At 43.7% G+C, this 23842-nt stretch overlaps 1 protein-coding gene across 4 annotated transcripts in view; it reads right to left on the reverse strand.

Moving 5' to 3' along the window:
- Positions 1 to 23842, reverse strand: part of LOC106580331 (AP-1 complex subunit beta-1) — a 44856-nt gene that overhangs the window by 9668 nt on the left and 11346 nt on the right. For 3 of the 4 annotated variants that reach the window (XM_014161229.3, XM_014161230.3, XM_014161227.3), the window contains exons 11-22: positions 22798 to 22963; positions 21978 to 22076; positions 20802 to 21061; positions 20180 to 20390; positions 19978 to 19998; positions 19610 to 19762; positions 18993 to 19022; positions 18745 to 18882; positions 18426 to 18571; positions 18164 to 18293; positions 11702 to 11786; positions 10947 to 11033 (exon numbers count right to left, since the gene is read on the reverse strand). In XM_014161229.3, the coding sequence (XP_014016704.1) occupies positions 10947 to 11033; positions 11702 to 11786; positions 18164 to 18293; positions 18426 to 18571; positions 18745 to 18882; positions 18993 to 19022; positions 19610 to 19762; positions 19978 to 19998; positions 20180 to 20390; positions 20802 to 21061; positions 21978 to 22076; positions 22798 to 22963 (1526 nt within the window). The remainder of the gene's footprint in view (positions 1 to 10946; positions 11034 to 11701; positions 11787 to 18163; positions 18294 to 18425; positions 18572 to 18744; positions 18883 to 18992; positions 19023 to 19609; positions 19763 to 19977; positions 19999 to 20179; positions 20391 to 20801; positions 21062 to 21977; positions 22077 to 22797; positions 22964 to 23842) is intronic. The other variant, XM_014161232.3, reaches the window with a different exon arrangement.

Raw genomic sequence — 23842 nt, forward strand, 5'->3', positions numbered from 1 at the left:
AAAGGCACACACCTATCAATACAAAAAAGGTCCCACAGTTGACTGTGCATGTCAGAGCAAAAACCAAGCCCTGAGGTCTTAGGAATTGTCCGTAGAGCTCCGAGACAGGATTGTGTCAAGGCACAGATCTGGGGAAGGGTAACAAAAACATTTCTGCACCACTGAAGGTCCCCAAGAACACAGTGGCATCCATCATTCTTAAATGGAAGAAGATTGGAACCACTAACACTTTTCAGAGAGCTGGCCACCCGGCCAAACTGAGCAATCGGGGGAGAAGCGCCTTGGTCAGGGAGGTGACCAAGAACCTGATGGTCACTCTGACAGAGCTCAAGAGTTCTTCTGTGGAGATGGGAGAACCTTCCAGAAATACAACCATCTCTGCAGCACTCCACCAATCAGTCATTTATGGTAGAGTGGCCAGATGGAAGCCACACTTCAGTAAAAGGCACGACAGCCTGCTTGGAGTTTGCCAAAAGGCACCTAAAGACTCTCAGACCATGAGAAACAAGATTCTCTGTTCTGATGAAACCAAGATTGAACTCTTTGGCCTGAATGCCAAGCGTCGGGTCTGGAAGAAACCTGGCACCATCCCTACAGTGAAGCACAGTGGTGGCAGCATCATGCTGTGGGGATGTTTTACAGTGACTGGAAGACTAGTCAGGATCGAGGAAAAGATGAACAGCGCCAAGTAGAGAGAGATCCTTGATGAAAACCTGCTCCAGAGCACTAAGGACCTCAGGGATGTTCACCTTCCAACAGGACAATGACCCTAAGCACATAGCCAAGACAACGCAGGAGTGGCTTCGGGGAAAGTCTGAATGTCCTTGAGTGGCCCAGCCAGTGCCTGGACTTGAACCCGATCGAACATCTCTGGAGAGACCTGAAAATAGCTGTGCAGCAACGCTCCCCATCCAACCTGAAAGAGCTTCAGAGGATCTGCAGAGAAGAATGTGAAAAACCCCCCAAATACAGGTGTCAAGCTTGTAGCATCATACCCAAGAAGACTATGCTAAAATCACTGCCAAAGGTGCTTCAACAAAGTACTGAGTAAAGGGTCTGAATACTTGTCAAATTTTATTTTCATATTTTTAATAAATTAGTACAATTTATAAAAACCTGTTTTTGCTTTGTCATTATGGGGTATTGGGTGTAGATTGATGAGGAAAAAGCTTATTTCCCTCAAATGTTGTGCACAAATTTGTTTACATCCCTGTTAGTGAGCATTTTTCCTTTGCCAAGATAATCCATCCACCTGACAGTTCTGGTCATTAAACAGATCATTAAACAGGTGAACCTTCTTCTGGGGACAGTTGTCACACAACACAATGCCACAGATGTCTCAAATTGAGGGAGTGTGCAATTCGCATGCTGACTGCAGGAATGTCCACCAGAGCGGTTGCCAGATAGAGAAATTAACAATAAATTACCATAAGCCGCCTCTAAAATCATTTTAGAGAATTTGGAAGTACGTCCAACCATCCTCAAAACCGCAGACCACGTGTATGGCGCCGTGTGGGAAAGTGGTTTGCTAATATCAACGCATTGTAGAATAATAATGAAGACATCAAAACTATAACAAACACTTATTTATATTTGAGATTATTCAAATAGCCACCCTTTGCCTTGACAGCCTTGCACACTCTTGGCATTCTCTCAACCAGCTTCACCTGGAATACTTTTCCAACAGTCTTGAAAGAGTTCCCACATATGCAGAGGACTTGTTGGCTGCTTTTCATTCACTCTACGATCCAACTCATCCCAAACCATCTCAATTAGTTTGAGGTCAGGGATTGTGGCGCCAGGTCATCTGACGCAGCACTCCATCACTCTCCTTCTTGGTCAAATAGCCCTTACACAGCCTAGAGGTGTGTTTTGGGTCATTGTCCTGTTGAAAAACAAATGATAGTCCCACTAAGCGCAAACCAGATGGGATGGTGTATCGCTGCAGAATGATGTGGAAGCCATGCTGGTCAAGTGTGTCTAGAATTCCAAATAAATCACAGACAGTGTCACCAGCAAAACACCCCACACCATCACACCTCCTCCATGCTTTACTGTGGGAAATACACATGCGGAGATCATCCGTTCACCCACACCGCATCTCACAAAGACACGGCAGTAGGAACCAAATATCTCAAATTCGGACTTGACCAAAATACACATGTCGACCGGTCTGATGTCCATTGCTCGTGTTTCTTGGCTCAATCAAGTCTTTTCTTATTGGTGTCCTTTAGTAGCGGTTTCTATGCAGAAATTCGACCATGAAGGCCTGATTCATACAGTCTCCTCTGAACAGTTGATGTTGAGATGCGTCTTTTACCTGAACTCTGAAGCATTTATTTGGGCTGCAATTTCTGAGGCTGGTAACGCTAATGAACTTATCCTCTGCAGCAGAGGTAACTCTGGGTCTTCCATTCCTATGGCGGTCCTCATGAGAGCCAGTTTCATCATAGCGCTTGATGGTTTTTGCGACTGCACTTGAAGAAACATTCAAAGTTCATGACATTTTCCAGATTGACTGATCTTCATGACTTAAAGTAATGGACTGTTGTTTCTCTTTGCTTATTTGAGCTGTTCTTGCCATAATATGGACTTGGTCTTTTACCAAACAGGGCTGTCTTCTGTACATCATATTAGTATCAACATACATTATGGTTTCATTGAATTTCACATAATAATTTCGTATTTCATTTTTGTTACATGTAATCTTTTGGTTCAACCTTAATATATAATGAACATCATCAACAGGGGGCAATATTGGAGATAGTTTGGTGAGATCTGACATGCCGAGCCCACTCAGACAATCCCAAATGGGAACTACAAAATGTGGCTCATGCGCACAGTGCAACAGCACTATAAAATCATCATTCTTCAGACACCCACATACAGGTCAAAAGATCCCTGTTAGGGGTATCATCTCATGCAAGACCAAGGGAGTAATCCATCTCATCACCTGTTCATGTGGAAAAGCTTATGTAGGACAAACGAAAAGACAATTAAAACATATAGCTGAACACCGCAGCTCAATCAGGTGTAAGAACATTGACTATCCAGTAGCAGATCACTCTGTTGAAGCTAACCATCCAATCTCCTCCCTCAAATACACAGGCATTGAGCATGTTGCTCTACCAAGGAGAGGAGGTAACGTCGAGATCCTACTACCTCAAAAGGGAGGCTTACTGGATATCCTATCTAAAAACATTGACCCCTAGTGGTCTGACTATTGATTGATCTCAGGCCCTTCTTATGAACACATTTTCCTTTATGAACAAGTCTTATAAATTGAAAAATTATTTTTACAGCTTATTAGCATACAGCTAATATGTACCCCCTGTTGATGATGCTCATTATATATTAAGGTTGAACCAATATTACATGTAACAAAAATGAAATACGAAATTGTGAAATTCAATAATGTATGTTGATGCTAATATAACGTACAATATTCCATTCTGTTTCTATATGATCACAATAGCGTAATATATTTAATATGCCATATACTATTTTTTAACAGTTTCACTAATTAATTTTAATTTACTTAATCATTATGGACACACCACTCACTACTGTCATTGGTTATACTAATTGCACTGTGTGTACATAACCTGGTTCAAGTATTTATGACATTACACTGAGGAAGGCACAGTGATGCCGAAACGTTGGTAAATACCCATTACATTTCTGGGAGATTATACATGGAGTGTGCGACTGACTTTATTCGCCTTCAGTCAGCACCTCCACACAAACTATTATTCTGGGTGTGCGCCAGCTCATGTTTTTTGTTTAATCTACAGGTTGTCTACTATAACTGAGGGAATCAGAATGAAGCAATATGATGGCTATCTAATAGGCCACCATGCAGAGGCCTGGACCTTCAGCTATTTTACTGTTCAACTTTAAATGTGAAGGGGTTTGGGGACAGCATGCAATCAGGACCATAATGGAACCAGGCGGTTGTCCTTCATCTGCTCTGGAAAGGCAGGTAGTAGACCAAGCTCTGGGTCCTAATGGAGCCTTCACTTCTCAGTCCATAAACCATACTCTTTCAGTTCTTCGGCATATATACACATACATCCGACTGCTAGTCAAACATTTCATTCCAAAATCACGGGCATTGATACGGAGTTGGTCCCCCTTTTGAGGCTTTAACAGCCTCCACTCTTCTGGGAAGGCTTTCCACTAGATGTTGGAACATTCAGCCACAAGAGCATTAGCGAGGTCGGGCACTGATGTTGAGCGATTAGGCCTGGCTCGCAGTCGACGTTCCAATTCATCCCAAAAGGTGTTTGATGGGGTTGAGGTCAGGGCTTTGTGCAGGCCAGTCAAGTTCTTCCACACTGATCTTCACAAACCATTTCAGTATTGACCTCGAGTTTCTTTTCCACAGGGGCATTGTCATGCTGAAACAGGAAAGGGACTTCCCCAAACTGTTGCCACAAAGTTGGAAGCACAGAATAGTCTAGTATGTCATTGTATGCTGTAGCGTTAAGATCTCCCCTCACTGGAACTAAGGGGCCTAGCCCGAACCATGAAAAACTTACTTGTTGGAAAGGTGGCATCACTGAGCTCTTCAGTAAGGCCATTCTACTGCTAATGTTTGTCTATGGAGATTGCATGGCGGTGTGCTCGATTTTATACACCTGGTCAGCAACGGGTGTGGCTGAAATGGCCGAATCCACTCATTTCAAGGGGTGTCCACATACTTTTGTATATATAGTGTATAACCGACAAAGCTCCATTTCTCTGAATTCTTTCTTTCTGAAACACAAGTCTCTTTTCATGTCTGTGGCTTTATTCATCTGCAGAGCACTGATAAAACTGCCATAGTCTAACTAAGCTCTTGCTTTTTCATTCAAAAGCTAAACTCTAATTTTCAATTACAGTCACTCTGTTTAAACTACCTGCATAGCAAAGATATACTCCTTAATTAACTTGCCCTTGTCTCTCTGTCACACTACAGGAAGGTCTAAACCATCAATTTTCACACTAAAGGAAATTAAATCTATTCAGGAAAATATACTATAAGCTGGCATTAATCATTTAGCTCAGACCCAACTGTGTTCATGCTTTTGTAAAATCTAATTATAACATGTAAATAAGGTCAGCAGGTAACCTAACGAAATACAGTGCATTGGGGAAGTATTCAGACCCCTTGACTTTTTCTACATTTTGTTACGTTACAGCCTTATTCTAAAATGGATTGAATAGTTTCCCCCCCCCTCATCAATCTACACACAATACCCCATAATGACAAAGCAAAAAACAGGTGTAGAAATGTTTGCAAATTTATTTAAAAAAATGAAATATCACATTTACATAAGTATTCAGACTCTTTACTCAGTACTTTGTTGAAGCACCTTTGGCAGTGATTAGCCTCGAGTCTTCTTGGGTATGACGCTACAAGCTTGACACACCTGTATTTGGGGAGTTTGTCCCATTCTTCTCTGCAGATCTTCTCAAACTCTGTCAGGTTAGATGGGTAGCGTCGCTGCACAGCTATTTTCAGGTCTCTCCAGAGATGTTCGATCGAGTTCAAGTCCGGGCTCTGGCTGGGCCACTCAAGGACATTCAGAGACATGGCTTGGCTGTGTGCTTAGGGTCGTTGTCCTGTTGGAAGGCGAACCTTCGCCCCAGTCTGAGGTCCTGAAAGCTCTGGAGAAGATTTTAGCTCCACAATGAAATAGGGTGCAGGCCAGGCAGCAGGCTGTTAGCCAGCCTGCCAGCTTAGTGGAGTCTGCCACTAGCACAGTCAGTGTAGTCAGCTCAGCTTCCCCCATTGAGACCGTGTCTGTGCCTCGATCTAGGTTGGGCAAAATTAAAAATGGCGGTGTTCGCTTTAGCAATCTCACTAGTATAAAGACCTCCTCCATTCCTGCCATTATTGAAAGAGATTGTGATACCTCACATCTCAAAATTGGGTTACTTAATGTTAGATCCCTCACTTCCAAGGCAGTTATAGTCAATGAACTAATCACTGATAATAATCTTGATGTGATTGGCCTGACTGAAACATGGCTTAAGCCTGATGAATTTACTGTGTTAAATGAGGCCTCACCCCCAGGTTACATTAGTGACCATACCCCCCGTGCATCCGGCAAAGGCGGAGGTGTTGCTAACATTTACGATAGCAAATTTCAATTTACAAAAAAAAAAACAACAATGACGTTTTCGTCTTTTGAGCTTCTAGTCATGAAATCTATGCAGCCTACTCACTCACTTTTTATAGCTACTGTTTATAGGCCTCCTGGGCCATATGCAGTGTTCCTCACTGAGTTCCCTGAATTCCTATCGGATCTTGTAGTCATAGCAGATAATATTCTAATTTTTGGTGACTTTAACATTCACATGGAAAAGTCCACAGACCCACTCCAAAAGGCTTTCGGAGCCATCATCGACTCAGTGGGTTTTGTCCAACATGTCTCTGGACCTACTCACTGCCACAGTCATACTCTGGACCTAGTTTTGTCCCATGGAATAAATGTTGTGGATCTAAATGTTTTTCCTCATAATCCTGGACTATCGGACCACCATTTTATTACGTTTGCAATTGCAACAAATAATCTGCTCAGACCCCAACCAAGGAGCATTAAAAGTCGTGCTATAAATTCTCAGACAACCCAAAGATTCCTTGATGCCCTTCCAGACTGCCTCTGCCTACCCAAGGACGTCAGAGGACAAAAATCAGTTAACCACCTAACCGAGGAACTCAATTTAACCTTGCGCAATACCCTAGATGCAGTTGCACCCCTAAAAACTAAAAACATCTGTCATAAGAAACTAGCTCCCTGGTATACAGAAAATACACGAGCTCTGAAGCAAGCTTCCAGAAAATTGGAACGGAAATGGCGCCACACCAAACTGGAAGTCTTCCGACTAGCTTGGAAAGACAGTACCGTGCAGTATCGAAGAGCCCTTACTGCTGCTCGATCATCCTATTTTTCCAACTTAATTGAGGAAAATAAGAACAATCCGAAATTTCTTTTTGATACTGTCGCAAAGCTAACTAAAAAGCAGCCTTCGCAAATGGAGGATGGCTTTCACTTCAGCAGTAATAAATTTATGAACTTCTTTGAGGAAAAGATCATGATCATTAGAAAGCAAATTACAGACTCCTCTTTAAATCTGGGTATTCCTCCAAAGCTCCATTGTCCTGAGTCTGCACAACTCTGCCAGGACCTAGGATCAAGGGAGATACTAAAGTGTTTTAGTACTATATCTCTTGACGCAATGATGAAAATAATCATGGCCTCCAAACCCTCAAGCTGCATACTGGACCCTATTCCAACTAAACTACTGAAAGAGCTGCTTCCTGTGCTTGGCCCTCCTATGTTGAACATAATAAACGGCTCTCTATCCACCGGATGTGTACCAAGCTCACTAAAAGTGGCAGTAATAAAGCCTCTCTTGAAAAAGCCGAATCTTGATCCAGAAATTATAAAAAACTATCGGCCTATATCGAATCTTCCATTCCTCTCCAAAATTTTAGAAAAAGCTGTTGCACAGCAACTGACTGCCTTCCTGAAGACAAACAATGTATACGAAACGCTTCAGTCTGGTTTTAGACCCCATCATAGCACTGAGACTGCACTTGTGAAGGTGGTAAATGACCTTTTAATGACGTCAGACCGAGGCTCTGCATCTGTCCTCGTGCTCCTAGATCTTAGTGCCGCTTTTGATACCATCGATCACCACATTCTTTTGGAGAGATTGGAAACCCAAATTGGTCTACATGGACAAGTTCTGGCCTGGTTTAGATCTTATCTGTCGGAAAGATATCAGTTTGTCTCTGTGAATGGTTTGTCCTCTGACAAATCAATTGTAAATTTCGGTGTTCCTCAAGGTTCCGTTTTAGGACCACTATTGTTTTCACTATATATTTTACCTCTTGGGGATGTCATTCGAAAACATAATGTTAAATTTCACTGCTATGCAGACGACACACAGCTGTACATTTCAATGAAACATGGTGAAGCCCCAAAATTGCCCTCGCTAGAAGCCTGTGTTTCAGACATAAAGAAGTGGATGGCTGCAAACTTTCTACTTTTAAACTCGGACAAAACAGAGATGCTTGTTCTAGGTCCCAAGAAACAAAGAGATCTTCTGTTGAATCTGACAATTAATCTGGATGGTTGTACAGTCGTCTCAAATAAAACTGTGAAGGACCTCGGCGTTACTCTGGACCCTGATCTCTCTTTTGAAGAACATATCAAGACTGTTTCAAGGACAGCTTTTTTCCATCTACGTAACATTGCAAAAATCAGAAATTTTCTGTCCAAAAATGACGCAGAAAAATTAATCCATGCTTTTGTTACTTCTAGGCTGGACTACTGCAATGCTCTACTTTCCGGCTACCCGGATAAAGCACTAAATAAACTTCAGTTAGTGCTAAATACGGCTGCTAGAATCCTGACTAGAACCAAAAAATTTGATCATATTACTCCAGTGTTAGCCTCCCTACACTGGCTTCCTGTTAAGGCAAGGGCTGATTTCAAGGTTTTACTGCTAACCTACAAAGCATTACATGGGCTTGCTCCTACCTATCTTTCCGATTTGGTCCTGCCGTACATACCTACACGTACGCTACGGTCACAAGACGCAGGCCTCCTAATTGTCCCTAGAATTTCTAAGCAAACGGCTGGAGGTAGGGCTTTCTCCTATAGAGCTCCATTTTTATGGAATGGTCTGCCTACCAATGTGAGAGACGCAGACTCAGTCTCAACCTTTAAGTCTTTACTGAAGACTTATCTCTTCAGTAGGTCCTATGATTAAGTATAGTCTGGCCCAGGAGTGTGAAGGTGAACGGAAAGGCTGGAGCAACGAACCGCCCTTGCTGTCTCTGCCTTGCCGGTTCCCCTCTTTCCACTGGGATTCTCTGCCTCTAACCCTTTTACAGAGGCTGAGTCACTGGCCTACTGGTGTTCTTCCATGCCGTCCATGGGAGGGGTGCGTCACTTGAGTGGGTTGAGTCACTGACGTGGTCTTCCTGTCTGGGTTGGCGCCCCCCCCCCCCCCTTGGGTTGTGCCATGGCGGAGATCGTTGTGGGCTATACTCGGCCTTGTCTTAGGACGGTAAGTTGGTGGTTGGAGACATCCCTCTAGTGGTGTGGGGGCTGTGCTTTGGCAAAGTGGGTGGGGTTATATCCTGCCTGTTTGGCCCTGTCCGGGGGTATCATCGGATGGGGCCACAGTGTCTTCTGATCCCTCCTGTCTCAGCCTCCAGTATTTATGCTGCAGTAGTTTATGTGTCGGGGGGCTAGGGTCAGTCTGTTACATCTGGAGTATTTCTCTTGTCTTATCAGGTGTCCTGTGTGTATTTAAATATGCTCTCTCTAATTCTCTCTTTCTCTCTTTCTGTCTTTCTCTCGGAGGACCTGAGCCCTAGGACCATGCCTCAGGACTACCTGGTATGATGACTCCTTGCTGTCCCCAGTCCACCTGGCCGTGCTGCTGCTCCAGTTTCAACTGTTCTGCCTGCGGCTATGGAACCCTGACCTGTTCACCGGACGTGCTTGTTGCACCCTCGACAACTACTATGATTATTATTATTTGACCATGCAGGTCATTTATGAACATTTTAACATTTTAACATTTTGACCATGTTCTGTTTTAATATCCACCCTGCACAGCCAGAAGAGGACTGGCCACCCCTCATAGCCTGGTTCCTCTCTAGGTTTCTTCCTAGGTTTTTGGCCTTTCTAGGGAGTTTTTCCTAGGGAGTTTTTCCTAGCCACCGTGCTTCTTTCACATGCTTTGCTTGCTGTTTGGGGTTTTGGGCTGGGTTTCTGTACAGCACTTTGAGAATATCAGCTGATGTACGAAGGGCTATATAAAAATAAATTTGATTTGATTTGAAATTTGATTTTCATCTGTACTTCGCTCCCTTCATCTTTCCCTCGATCCTGAAAAGTCTCCCAGTCCCTGCTGCTAAAAAATATCCCTAAAGCATGATGCTGCCACCACCATGCTTCACCGTAGGGATGGTGCCAGGTTTCTTCCAGGCGTGACGCTTGGCATTCAGACCAAAGAGTTCAATCTTGGTTTCGTCGGCCAAAGAATCTTGTTTCTCATGATCTGTGACTCTTTAGGTGCCTTTTGGCAGGTTGAATACTGTAGAGATGGTAGTCCTTCTGGGAACTCTGGAGCTCTGTCAGAGTGATCGTCGGGTTCTTGGTCACCTACCTGACCAAGGCCCTTGCTCCGGTTGGCCAGAAGGCCAGCTCTAGAAAGAGTCTTGGTCACAAACTTCTTCCATTTAAGAATGATGAATGCCACTGTGTTCTTGGGGACCTTAAATACTGCAGAAATTTTTTGGTACCCTTCCCCAGATCTGTGCCACGACACAATCCAGTCTCGGAGCTCTACGGACAATTCCTTCAACCTCACGGCTTGGTTTTTGCACTGACAAGCACTGCCAACTGTGAGACCTTAAATAGACAGGTGTGTGCCTTCCCAAATCAAGTCCAATCAATTGAATTTACCACAGGTGGACTCCAAGTTGTAGAAACATCAAGGATGATCAATGGAAACAGGATGCACCGGAGCTCAATTTCAAGTCTCATTGCAAAGGGTCTGAATACTTATGTAAATAAGTTCTGTTTTTCATTTTGAACAAATTTGCTAACATTTTTAAATACATGTTTTTGCCTTGTCATTATGGGGTATTGAGTGTAGATCGATGAGGGGAAAAAAAAATTGAATCAATTTTAGACAAAACGCTGTAACGTAACAAGATGTGGAAAAAGTCAAGGGGTCTGAATACGTTCGAAATGCACTGTATATCCATTAAATAGATAGAACCATGTCAGAGCTCCAGTCTGTTTCCACAGCTCCACATCCCAGGTTACATGTCAAGCTGTCTTAACACACAAAGCATGTAGAGGAACATTCTCCTCCTCTCCCCTCTCCTTTTATCCCTCCAATCCCTTCTTCGTCTTAATCCGTCTCACCTGAGTTGAGATGACAGTCTTTGATCTGGAACTGAGACTCGTTGTCATTAGGAATGTCTTTCCATGTGGCCAGGAACAGCTGACGCTCTGGGGAGAGATACAAAGAAGAGTTAAGATGGTGGGAAGGAATGAGAAACAGAGAAAAGAAAGAAAGCAAAATACGAGGGAGACCGAGGACGAGAGAGCAAATGGAAATAAAAAAACAAGGTAAACAGTTTGTTGCTGTGCTGAACAGTGCGTTTCCTGCTGCGCTTTTAGGATCCGGAACATTAGCTCCCAGCAGCGTTCCTGCTGCTCCCCCATCTGCAGTCTCCACAGGGGGACAGACACCACCACATTCCCCCAGAACCAATCAACCAGAGCGGGAAAAGAACAGGGCAAATTGGACCGAACGTCGGGATTGTGTGATCTGAGAGCAAATGCATGACAAGATACTTAAGTGCACGCACGCACACACACACACACACACACACACACACACACACACACAGACACACACCTTCTAGGAGACTGATGTAATGGTCAGGAGCTGACCTGTTCCTGGTTTCAGGCTATTGACAGGAGACACTATATGTTCATGTTTTTAAATGCATGTCAATTGTAAAGTCTTTTGTCTGTAATGTATTTTTTGTTTTGTGTCGGACCCCAGTAAGACTAGCTGTTGCCATTGGCGTCGGCAAATGGGGATCCTAATAAATCAAAACTCTAAACTCAGTGACACACTGATTCACTGAGTAGTTTATTCAGACACTCACCCATCTTTCCATCTTCCACAAACAGCATGCTGATGGGGTATTGGCAGCTGAAGTAGAAGACGTCAATGTTGTTCTTCACAGCCACCTGTGAGAGTGATTATACAGAGGGGAGGGGGAGAAAGAGAGGAGGGAAAGGACGGAGAGATGAAGAGGGCAATCTATGACTCATTGTTTTCAAGTGGCCTGAAAGGACAGACACTGCAGGGCATGTGTGGGGTTATTGAACAAGAGGTTACTGTCCTATGGAGACGACAATACACACGATAGCATCCACAGCACTCTGTATTCTACTACACAATGTGATCCCTCTCCATCCCTTTCTCTGTATTTAAGGCCCATTTGCTAAGGCAACATCTTTTATTCCTCCCTCAACATTTATCCATTGTTTTTCCTCTGACAACTGGAGAATAAAGATACCATGCTATAAAAAAATAATAATATTTGTCCATAGACCAGATGATGCATAAAAGGCCACTTGACTACATCTTCATTGAAGCGTGACATAGGATGCATCCCAAATGGCACCCTATTCCCTTTATAGTATACTACTTTTGACTAGGGCCCACACAATATAGGGAACAGGGGAACAGTTGGGATTAAACCACAGTCTACTCTCTAAGAACTTTGTGGAGCCTGGAGCAGTCACCGTATTGATCAGCCTGCTCTATAGAAGAGTGATGAGGACATTGAGGTTGAGTTGAGCCTGTGGTAGGAAGGGGATGACAGGAGAAACTATTGCATAATTCATAAGGGAGTATTGATGCTGTGTGGACAGAGTGCCTCTGCCTGCTAGGCTGTCTGTACTGGAGTGGGGCCATTCTGTATCCCTATGTCTCTCTCGAACCTTCACACAACTGACTGGATAATAATGGAAACCCTTTTATTTTCACTGCTGCTAAACTATTTGTTTTTATAGCCTACAGTACCATCATACAAGTCCTGGGCCTGTATGGATCAAATAGTTTAGCAGTGATGAGTAAAGCATTTCCATCAGCTGATATGAGGAAGTGACTGTTGGCTAAATAACTGTGAGCAGGTACAGTACAGAGGCCCCAGCTTTTCCTCCTCCTGTAGGAATACAGCTGGCTGGGAGGAGCAGTGTTGGCGCCAAGGGAAACAGAGCAGAGCCGTGGTGTAGACTAAGACCACAGAGTGGGGTGACCTCTAATGACTATCCCCCACCTCTCGCTCATTTCTCCTTGACTCTCTTATCTCCTCTCACCAGGTGCACAACGTTCCATCCTTCCACCCTCTCGTCCCTCTAAGTCATCGGCGGACTGCTCTGATCCAAAGAGGCATCAGTTATGTTTCTGAACTAACAACTAGTTTGAGACTTTTAGGTCATATTTCATCCTTAGTTCCTGTAGCACAGGAATTTAAATAACCTGACATTATTTGAACATGATTTGAGGTGAAGCTATGACACAGCTAAGACTAGAGCTGGGCGATATGTCCAAAATATTATATCACATATATAAAACAAAATGGACGCTAAGACTGTGTTTGACAGTATTTTTAGTTGTTGAATAAAAGCTCTACAGTTGCTTTATGAGTAGTGAGTGATCTTAGGGTGGCAACATGAGTCTTTCTCCATTCTGATTGTTTTATACTGTTCAAATCAACCAAAATAAATTTCAGCACTTTTATCATTTCTGCATTTCCTGCACTCAATTGCAGTGGTGGAAAAAGTACCCAATTGTCATACTTGAGTAAAAGACACATTAATAGAAAATTACTCAAGTAAAAGTGAAAGTCACCTAGTAAAATACTTGAGTTAAAGTCTAAAAGTATTTGGTTTTAAATATACTTAAGTATCAAAATGAAATGTCACCATTTTCTTTTTTTTCCCCCTTTATGGATAGCCACGGTCACACTCCAACACTCAGACATAATTTACAAACAAAGCATTTGTGTTTAGTGAGTCCTCCAGATCAGAGGCAGTAGATGACCAGGGATGTTCTCTTGACAAATGCGTGAATTGGACCATTTTCCTGTCCTGCTAAGCATTCAAAATGTAACGAGTACTTTTGGGTGTTAGGGAAAATGTATGGAGTAAAAAGCACAGTATTTAGGAATGTAGTGAAGTAAAAGTCGTCAAAAATAAAAATAGTAAAGTACAGATACCAAAAACAAAACTACTTAAGTAGTACTTGAAAGTATTTTTACTTAAGTACTTCACACCACTGCTCAATTTAGAATTTCCACACTGCCACATAGGGCTGCAGGATATGGGATAATAATCTAGGACTTATATTTAACCAAATGTTGCAATAGCAATTTGACTTGCGAATTAGAGCAAAACTGTTGGAATTGTGGAAATAGAATGAGTATTCTAATTTTATAGTTAGTAGTGGGCACTTTGAATACAGTGTTGGTTGAGATGACAAATTAAAATGCCAGGGAGGAGTTATTGTGACAGGGTAGGAACTAAAGTGTTGATATGTGTTTCCTAGGGGACCCTATAAGCTTTGGCTACATTGCATGTTCTCTCTTAGCTACTTCATGTAGCTAACATATTCTTGCTTTGCATATTCCTCTTTGATTTAGAAGATACTGTTGCACAAACAACATGCTGATTTAGGTCTACACCATCACTGGTATTATCAGGCTGTATTAGCTAGCTACGTTTGCTCTTACTCAGTACATTTATTAGCGGCTAACAATTAGCGTCACAAGATTTAGGGCAACTTGCCAAGAAAAGAAACACAAACTAGGTGTCATTATTGAACGCTAGTGGATTTATATTAAGAAGCAAAGTGAAAACAGCATTGTTGCATGTGCTGCATTGACCATGCAGACTAAACACAAGTGTCTCGTGGTTGAGAAACATCAAATGTGCTCCTTGAGTGACAGGGGGCGTGGCTAGGTCTGTGTGGAAAGTGGCACCGAGAGAAAGAGCTGAGAGATGACTCAAGTAGAGAACTATACACATTGATATTACACATGGCGTATCACATTTAACAAACCAAACATTCAAATACCGGTATAGAAGGTAAAGTAAAAACCCCAAAATCGGTCCCTGCATCAATACCAGTATATTATAAAATACGGTACACTCCCCAGCCCTAGCTAAGACAATGTGAAGCTAATAACATCAACTGGGGGCTGTACTGTATAATTAACAAGGCATACAGTTCCTTCAGAAAGTATTCATACAACTTGACTTATTCAACTTTTTTGTTGTTGCAGCATGAATTAAAAATTGATTCAATAGATTTCTCACCCATCTACAGTGAGGGGGAAAAGTATTTGATCCCCTGCTGATTTTGTACGTTTGCCCACTGACAAAGAAATGATCAGTCTATAATTTTAATGGTAGGTTTATTTGAACAGTGAGAGACAGAATAACAACAAAAAAATCCAGACAAACACATGTCAAAAATGTTACATTGATTTGCATTTTAATGAGGGAAATAAGTATTTGACCCCTCTGCAAAACATGACTTAGTACTTGGTGGCAAAACCCTTGTTGGCAATCACAGAGGTCAGACGTTTCTTGTAGTTGGCCACCAGGTTTGCACACATCTCAGGAGGGATTTTGTCCCACTCCTCCTTGCAGATCTTCAAGTCATTAAGGTTGAGGCTGACATTTGGCAACTCGAACCTTCAGCTCCCTCCACAGATTTTCTATGGGATTAAGGTCTGGAGACTGGCTAGGCCACTCCAGGACCTTAATGTGCTTCTTCTTGAGCCACTCTTTTGTTGCCTTGACCGTGTGTTTTGGGTCATTGTCATGCTGGAATACCCATCCACGACCCATTTTCAATGGCCTGGCTGAGGGAAGGAGGTTCTCACCCAAGATTTGACGGTACATGGCCCCGTCCATCGTCCCTTTGATGCGGTGAAGTTGTCCTGTCCCCTTAGCAGAAAAACACCCCCAAAGCATAATGTTTCCACCTCCATGTTTGACGGTGGGGATGTTGTTCTTAGGGTCATAGGGAGCATTCCTCCTCCTCCTCCAAACACGGCGAGTTGAGTTGATGCCAAAGAGCTCCATTTTGGTCTCATCTGACCACAACAATTTCACCCAGCTGTCCTCTGAATCATTCAGATGTTCATTGGCAAACTTCAGATGGGCATGTATATGTGCTTTCTTGAGCAGGGGACCTTGCGGGCGCTGCAGGATTTCAGTCCTTCACGGCGTAGTGTGTTACCAATTGTTTTCTTGGTGACTATGGTCCCAGCTGCCTTAAGATCATTGACAAGATCCTCCTGTGTAGTTCTGGGCTGATTCCTCACCGTTCTCATGATCATTGCAACTCCACGAGGTGAGATCTTGTATGGAGCCCCATGCCGAGGGAGACTGACAGTTCTTTTGTGTTTCTCCCATTCTTCCACAGCACCAACTGTTGTCACCTTCTCACCAAGCTGCTTGGCGATGGTCTTGTAGCCCATTCCAGCCTTGTGTAGGTCTACAATCTTGTCCCTGACATCCTTGGAGAGCTCTTTGGTCTTGGCCATGGTGGAGAGTTTGGAATCTGATTGATTGATTGCTTTTGTGGACAGGTGTCTTTTATACAGGTAACAAACTGAGATTAGGAGCACTCCCTTTAAGAGTGTGCTCCTAATCTCAGCGCGTTACCTTTATAAAAGACACCTGGGAGCCAGAAATCTTTCTGATTGAGAGGGGGTCAAATACTTATTTCCCTCATTAAAATACAAATCAATGTAAAACATTTTTGACATGCGTTTTTCTGGATTTTTGTGTTGTTATTCTGTCTCACTGTTCAAATAAACCTACCATTAAAATTATAGACTGATAATTTCTTTGTCAGTGGGCAAACCTACAAAATCAGCAGGGGATTAAATACTTTTCCCCCCCCTCACTGTACACACACAATACCCCATTTTGACAAGTAAAAACATGTTTTTAGAAATGTTTGCTAATTTATTGAAAATGAAATACAGAAATGTAATTTACATAAGTAGAATGAGCTTTGGCAGCGATTACAGCTGTAAGTCTTTCTGGGTAAGTCTAAGAGCATTACACACCTGGATTGTACGATATTTGCACACCTTTTCAAATTCTTCAAGCTCTGTCAAGTTGGTAGTTGATCATTGCTAGACAGCCATTTTCAAGTCCTGCCATTGATTTTCAAGACAATTTAAGTCGAAACAGTAACTAGGCCACTCCAGAACATTCAATGTAGTCTTGGTAAGCAACTCCAGTGTACATTTGGCCTTGTGTTTTTGGTTATTGTACTGCTGACATAGGTCCCGTGTGGCTCAGTTGGTAGAGCATGGTGTTTGCAACGCCAGGGTTGTGGGTTCGATTCCCACGGGGGACCAGTACGGAGAAGAAAAAAAAAAAGTGTATGAAATGTATGCATTCACTACTGTAAGTCGCTCTGGATAAGAGCGTCTGCTAAATGACTAAAATGTAAAATGTAAATGTCTGAAAGGTGAATTTGTCTCCCTGTGTCTGTTGGAAAGCAGACTGAGGTTTTCTAGGATTTTGCCTGTGCTTAACGCGATTACATTTAGTTTTATCCTAAAAACACTCCCTAGTCCTTGCCGATGACAAGCAGTCCCATAACATGATGCAGCCACCACCATGCTTAAAGATATTAAGAGTGGTACTCCATCAAGTTAATTTCTTTGCCACATTTTTGCAGTTTTACTTTAGTGCCTTATTGCAAACAGGATGCATGTTTTGGGAATATTTTTAGGTTAGTATTGTGGAGTAACTACAATTTTGTTGATCCACCCTTAGTTCTATCACAGCCATTAAACTCTATAACTGTTTTAAAAAGTCACCATTGGCCTCAGTGAAATCCTTGAGGGGTTTCCTTCCTCTACAGCAACTGAGTTAGGAAGGACGCCTGTATCTTTGTAGGGACTGGGTGTATTGATACACCATTCAAAGTGTTATTAATAACTTCACCATGCTCAAAAAGATTTTGAATGTCTTTTTTTTAAACCCATGTACCAATAGGTGGCCTTCTTTGCGAGACATTCGAAAACCTCCCTGGTCTTTGTGGTTGAATCTGTGCTTGAAATTCACTGCTCGACTGAGGGACCTTACAGATAATTGTATGTGTGGGGTACAGAGATGAGGTAGTCATTCAAAAATCATGTTAAACACTATTATTGCACACAGAATGAGTCCATGCAACTTATTATGTGGCTTGCCATAACAAAGGGGTTGCATTTTTATTGACTCAAGACATTTAAGCATTTCATTTAATTAATTTGTAAACATTACTAAAAACATAACTCCACTTTGACATTATGGGGTATTGCGTGTAGGCCAGTGACACAAACTCTCAATGTAATCCATTAAATTCAGGCTGTAACAACAAAATGTGGAACAAGTCAAGGGGTGTGAATACTTTCTGAAGGCACTGTGTGTCAAGGCCAGAGCTGACATCATGTGGTAACAATAGGTCAAGCTGACATTTAACTCTAGATCAGCCTAGTTTTCTGAAATATCCTGTACAACTAACGTTGTGGGAAGGTTACCTGCAGGTTGTTGAGAGGGTCCATCTTCATGACTGGCCCGACAGTGCTGAGGGGGAGGCTGACTTCAATTGTCTGGTTTGGGCCGAGAGGGGTGAGGACCTGGAGAGGGCCGGCAGGGGCCAGGCCAAAACTAGAGAAAGATGAGTCCAAGTCAGAACCAGAAACCACCCAAGAGGAAATCACATTCAGACCAGAGATGGGTGGGTTCAATGACAGTCATTCAGAATGTGAGCTCACATCAGTCACAGTATGGTCCTCTCACCTGTTCCTGTTGAACTGGATGGCGAAATCAGTCATGACGCTCATGGCCTTGTTGGTGAGGATCAGCTCCATCTGGATGACTCCAGCACGCCGAGCGAAGGTCCCAGAAATCTCCAGACCTTTAGCCTTCATGGCCGGGAGCCACACCTGAAGACACAGGACGCCATCAGAATGCCTCTACAGCACAGCAGCAGTATCATATAGCAGCTATATCCATCTAACTGCTTGTTACAGAGGACAAGGCCTTCATATAAATACAAAACACTTATTCTATTCTGCCACTGCAACAGTATACTATCATACTGTACAGAGAGACTTACTATTTTTGGAGGAATATATGCTCCCATCGGCATGCCAACTCCACCTCCCAAGTCAAACAGGTCTCCTAGGCCACCCCCCACTGGGGCGTTGAGCGAGGCTGGCATCACAGCTGGAGCCGCTCCAAAACCTGCCCCCATCTGTGGATGAGAGATCATGTTTAACATGTAAGACCTGAGCATCCAAAAACTGCACTGAAATATCAACCTTCAAAATGTACATGTTTAAACAACCAGGCAAGTAGACTTACTGCAGGACTCCCACCAATATCTCCTCCAAGCTGAGGGGAGAGAGAGAGAGGTTCAGGTTTTACATTACTAGAATGTTACACCTTATTCCCAGGAGGTTAAGAGGGAGATGCTAGAGGAAGACTGAAGGGGTTGAGAGCAGAGACAATATAACAGTGTTCTATAACTGTGGATGAAAGGAGGGAGGTTGAAGAGCGCAGGACGAGCATCATGTATTCAGGTTCATTCTGACATCCCTCTGAAACTAAACTCCAACTGTTTGCCAGCACAGTGGTCCATTAAGTGGTTTCATAGAGAGTTCAGTATTGAAATACATATTACTCCCAAACATTTCATGAAGAGAGCAGAGCAAAAGTCTAGAGTAGCATGTAAAAATCATCAAATTATAAAAATACAGCTTGCTAGCTAAAGTAAGTAGGGCTTTTGGAACAACAAACACATTAAGAACAGGACCTACAAGAGTCTCAGAGACCTGAAACATGTCGAGACAAGAGGAAACAGACAGTGACACTGCTGCTAAAGACGGTGAGAGGTCACAGGTCACAGTGAAGCACAGGGTACCAGAGGGGGACTCTAGTCTAGACTGTTTAGCAGCCTCTACTGATGCCCCTCAACCAACCTCTGCAGGGGGGCTGTGCTCAGTAGGGCTGTGGTCAGGAGGGCTGTCAGTGTGACTGTAGTCAGTGTAGGTGTAGTCAGTGTGGGTGTACACTGGCGACGGGGGCTGAGGTGACGGAGAGCGAGGAGTGTCCGTCCGCGGGGGAACGTGGGGCTGATGGCAGGATAATGTAGGGTTGCCAGATGTATTCATTGACATGTTACAATCAGGATGCATGAAGCACAGAGAAAGAATATTGAAGAGGTGAATACAGCACACAGTATGATACGTATAGTATATAGAGCAATAAAAGTGAGCTACTACATCTAATTAATGATGATATGTGATGTGAGACTATAGAGCTATGCCCTCTCCCTCCATGTAGTTACCGGTTCAGACTCATCCCCCATCTGCAGGTGTGGCATCGAATAAAAAGAGGAAAACACTCAGTCGGGAAAAAGAGGGGGGGGGGGTATAATAACCGTAACCTCTGGCTACAATTACTGTTTGCAGAGAGCATTTGACCCAGAAAGGGTTCACTGGTTGACCAGGGGTAGCAGCATAGGGGTCTACACTATGTGAAATACCTACCAGGCTGTCCAGACCTCCACCCAGGAGGTCCATGCCCCCCATCTGCATGCCGGTGGTGGGGGGTGGGGGGCCGCTGGTGGTGGGGGGTGCCATGTCCAGGTTGAGAAGGTCCCCCAGGAGGTCTCCCTGGGAGGGGATGATAGAGGGAGCAGCCTCAGGGGCAGAGCCCCCAGCGGCAGTGCCCACGTCTGGGCTCTCCGTACTCTCTCCTCTGGGGGATGGAGAGAAGGACAGAGGAAGTTAGAGAGAACTAAGATTCACACAATAAAAAGGGGGCATTTAAGACGTTTTTTTTTTTTACTTGTTTAACCTTGTTTGAAGTCATAAATGCAGTGTTGTGTGCCAAAATACATATAGGCCTAGTCCAAGCCAAGCTAAATTATCTGGAACTCTATTCAATAAACCAAACCTGCTTAAAATTGATCCTGAAGTAATTTTAGGGAACATCACAGGCACATCTTAAATCTAATGAAAATAACAATTAAATGGCAGAAAACGTCATCTGCTCTGTGCAGTGGGCTGCACTTGATGTCTGCTTGGAACACAGCCTCATACGAGATCTTTCTGACTGCTCTGGGTCACATCAAGTGGGCCCTAAGTGATGCGAGTGTATGAGACTCACGATCCAGTGCGGGCAGGGAGCCTCTTGTGCATCACACCGCGGCTGCCCTCCACGAAGGCGCTGGGGGGTTTATGGTAGACAGAAGCCAGCGTGCCGATGTGGCAGATGAGCTCCTCCAGCAGGGTGGGCTCAATCAGGTCGGTCTCCTCTGAGATCAGGGGCTTCTCGGCCAGTACCACCTCCTTGGCAGCCACAGGGTCAGTGGAGAGCAGGCGCCAGTAGATGTAGCCACGGTCTCGCAGGTCCGGATTGTCGGAGTCCTGCAGACAGACAGGATGACTGATGTGGTGCATACTGAATACTAAATGCTGCTTCAAACTCTTCTCTCTGCTACTCAGTCTGTTCTTCTCACTCATGTCAAGTCAGATACTAAGCAAATAATCTAAGGGTCAGTTTAGGTTCGGTTCCCTGAGGGGTAGAGCTAGAATAATTGATACAGTCTGTAAATCAGTCAATAACAATAAGACAATCCAAGGGAACAGCATAAGAAAGTCTTAGAAATAAGACATGAGGAACAAGGGCATAAAACTAGAACGTGGGGAAAATATTGAATATTTCTAGTCCTGGTAGCTTCCTGGCAGTGTTGAAACTAAACTCTAAAGTTAGACAGTCTGAGAGTCTGTGGAGGGAGTAACTACTCATAAAACACTCTGCAAAACAGAGAAACGAATATGCCCTCGTTGTCATGTTTAGTCAAGCACATCCCACAGTAACTAGACCAATGAAAGGCTACAAGTATTTAGATCACAGCCCACTTTTAAACTGGGTTGTTCCCAATGCTTTTGAGCAGAATACAATCAAACTCTTAATCCTTCTTATTATTGACCTTCCCTTCTTCCTGTTGTGTTGCTTGGCTATTTAGGATAACACTTGGAGGTGTTCCACACTTTCTGGGAATGGGGTATCCTAGTTGTTGAAAGATTGGACTATACACGTCCCACCTCTCCAACTTCATTTGAGCAATTCTAAGACAAGCCAATCATAACATGCTGGTTTCTGTTCTTCTATTGGGCAGTTGGAGTGACATCTGACATGGCCTGAAGGCCCTGGCATAAGGAGTGCTGTTGTGAGACTTGTTCATTAGATCCAAGCTGTTCACGGGGGGGGGGGGGGGGGGTGTGTGTGTGTGTGTGTGTGTGTGTGTGTGTGCGCATGCGTGTGTCCCGGGGCACTCACCTGTGTGGCCAGGCTGAGCACCTGCTGCACCAGCTCCTGGGTCTCAGTGGGTTTCTTCAGGAACAGCTTCACTATGGCTGTCAGCAGCTGCAGCTGCACCTGGGAACCCAGAGCAGACGAGACCAGGTTGAACTCACATCAACTCAGCCCGACATACAGTACATACAGTACAGAAAAGCCCTATGTACAAAACATTTGCACACCTAACAAACACTACTCTGGACACAGAGCCACTGAGGAAAATATGTAAATGAATACCAACCACCCCATACTTCAATTGTTACTGAAGTGCTCCAATTAAAGTGTTGTGTTTTTTACATCATCATCTGGACTCTGGTTAGATAATGACATTTTTAGGAAAAAAAAACTAGGCATTTAAATGTCTCTCCAGAATTCAGTTTTATTTTTTATCTTCATCACAAAACAGGTTGAATTCCTAAAGTAAATCAAATCAATGCTCTTTCACAAGCAGTGCCTTTCAGCGTTCCATAAACAGCCAGTCAGCATTTGCACAGACCTGCTGCTGCCTCTCGAGAGCCAAAACAACAGTTATCATATGAAAGAACAGAGTGGCCAGTCAAGTATTAACCTACTCTCTCTGCGTATAGGCTGCTAAATGCAGTCCCCCCCAATCTCTTCCAGTGTACACAGAATGGTTTCATTGAATCCCTGTTTAGACAGTGAGAGGGAAATGGAATCTTGTCTGTGTCCCAAATTTCACCCTATTCCCCATGTAGTGCACTACTTTTGACCAGGGCCCATACAGGGAATAGGGTGCCATTTGGGACAAAATCCATGTGTGAGTGTGTGAGAGTCAGACCTGGGTGCTCTCGTCGTGGAAGCCCTCCAGGAAGCTCTCCAGCAGCTCATCAGCGTTGTCAATCCTCTCAGCGTACTCTCCTACGATCCAGATCATGGCCGCCCGCGCCTCCGGCTCATCCAGAGAGTCCAGGTTCTCACACAGCGTGGCAATCACACTCTCATACCTGGGAACAGACACCATGGTCAGGAACTAACAGACAGAAAAACCTTTTCAAAGGGGACTACAAATAGTTGTAGTACTTCATTAGTCCCAAATGGGAAATTGGTTAAATGCCAACATAGCATTTAAAACAGGATGTGCTGGAGCAGTAATGCGAGGGCAAGGAGGCGGCAGGTAGCCTAGCGCTTAAGAGCATTGGGCCAGTAAATTTTTTTTTTAAATGGCAACACCACCACACAATCTGTTCATGCTGTTGCGAAGACACAGCTTCTGAACTTTCACTACACTAAATTCTAGCACATTTGTATTGTGTGCCTCTGAATATTTACATGACTGCACATCATACAAATATTTTGTGGGCCCTCTTGACAACACAATTACCAAACTTTATGCTGGATGAACTGTTATTTTCTGAATTACATTTTGCTGACAAAAACTAAACGAGCAATGTCTTCAGAATAAATTTAAATGATTCACTATTTAACACTTAAAAAGACGGCAAAGCAAAGAAAATACCAAATAGCATGCAATCATCCATTTCACCAGCTAATTGAGACAGTAATGAAGGTTCAGTGAGTGACTCATGGCTGTGAGACCATGGTCAGGAAACAGCAGTACAGTAACTTAAGCACAGGGCAACGTGGACTGGGCTGCCGGAGTGTGTAGGTTTCTGTCGGTCTGTTTGTCTGCGCAGCATATGGATCCAGTCTCCTGGGCCTAGATAGAGCCGGAGTCAAGCTGTGGCTGCCTCAGCCTGTCCTCTTCTCTGACTGGGACTGCTTGAGGGTTATCTGGGGATGGGTTTCAGTGCTACGGCATTCTCAAGGACCAGCACCCTGCATGTGTGGGAGAGGTTAGAGGAGCGTTCACTCGCCTCAAAAGC

This window comes from Salmo salar, chromosome 20, assembly GCF_965601325.2.
Source record: "Salmo salar chromosome 20, fSalSal1, whole genome shotgun sequence".
In the NCBI taxonomy this organism is placed as follows: domain Eukaryota; kingdom Metazoa; phylum Chordata; class Actinopteri; order Salmoniformes; family Salmonidae; genus Salmo; species Salmo salar.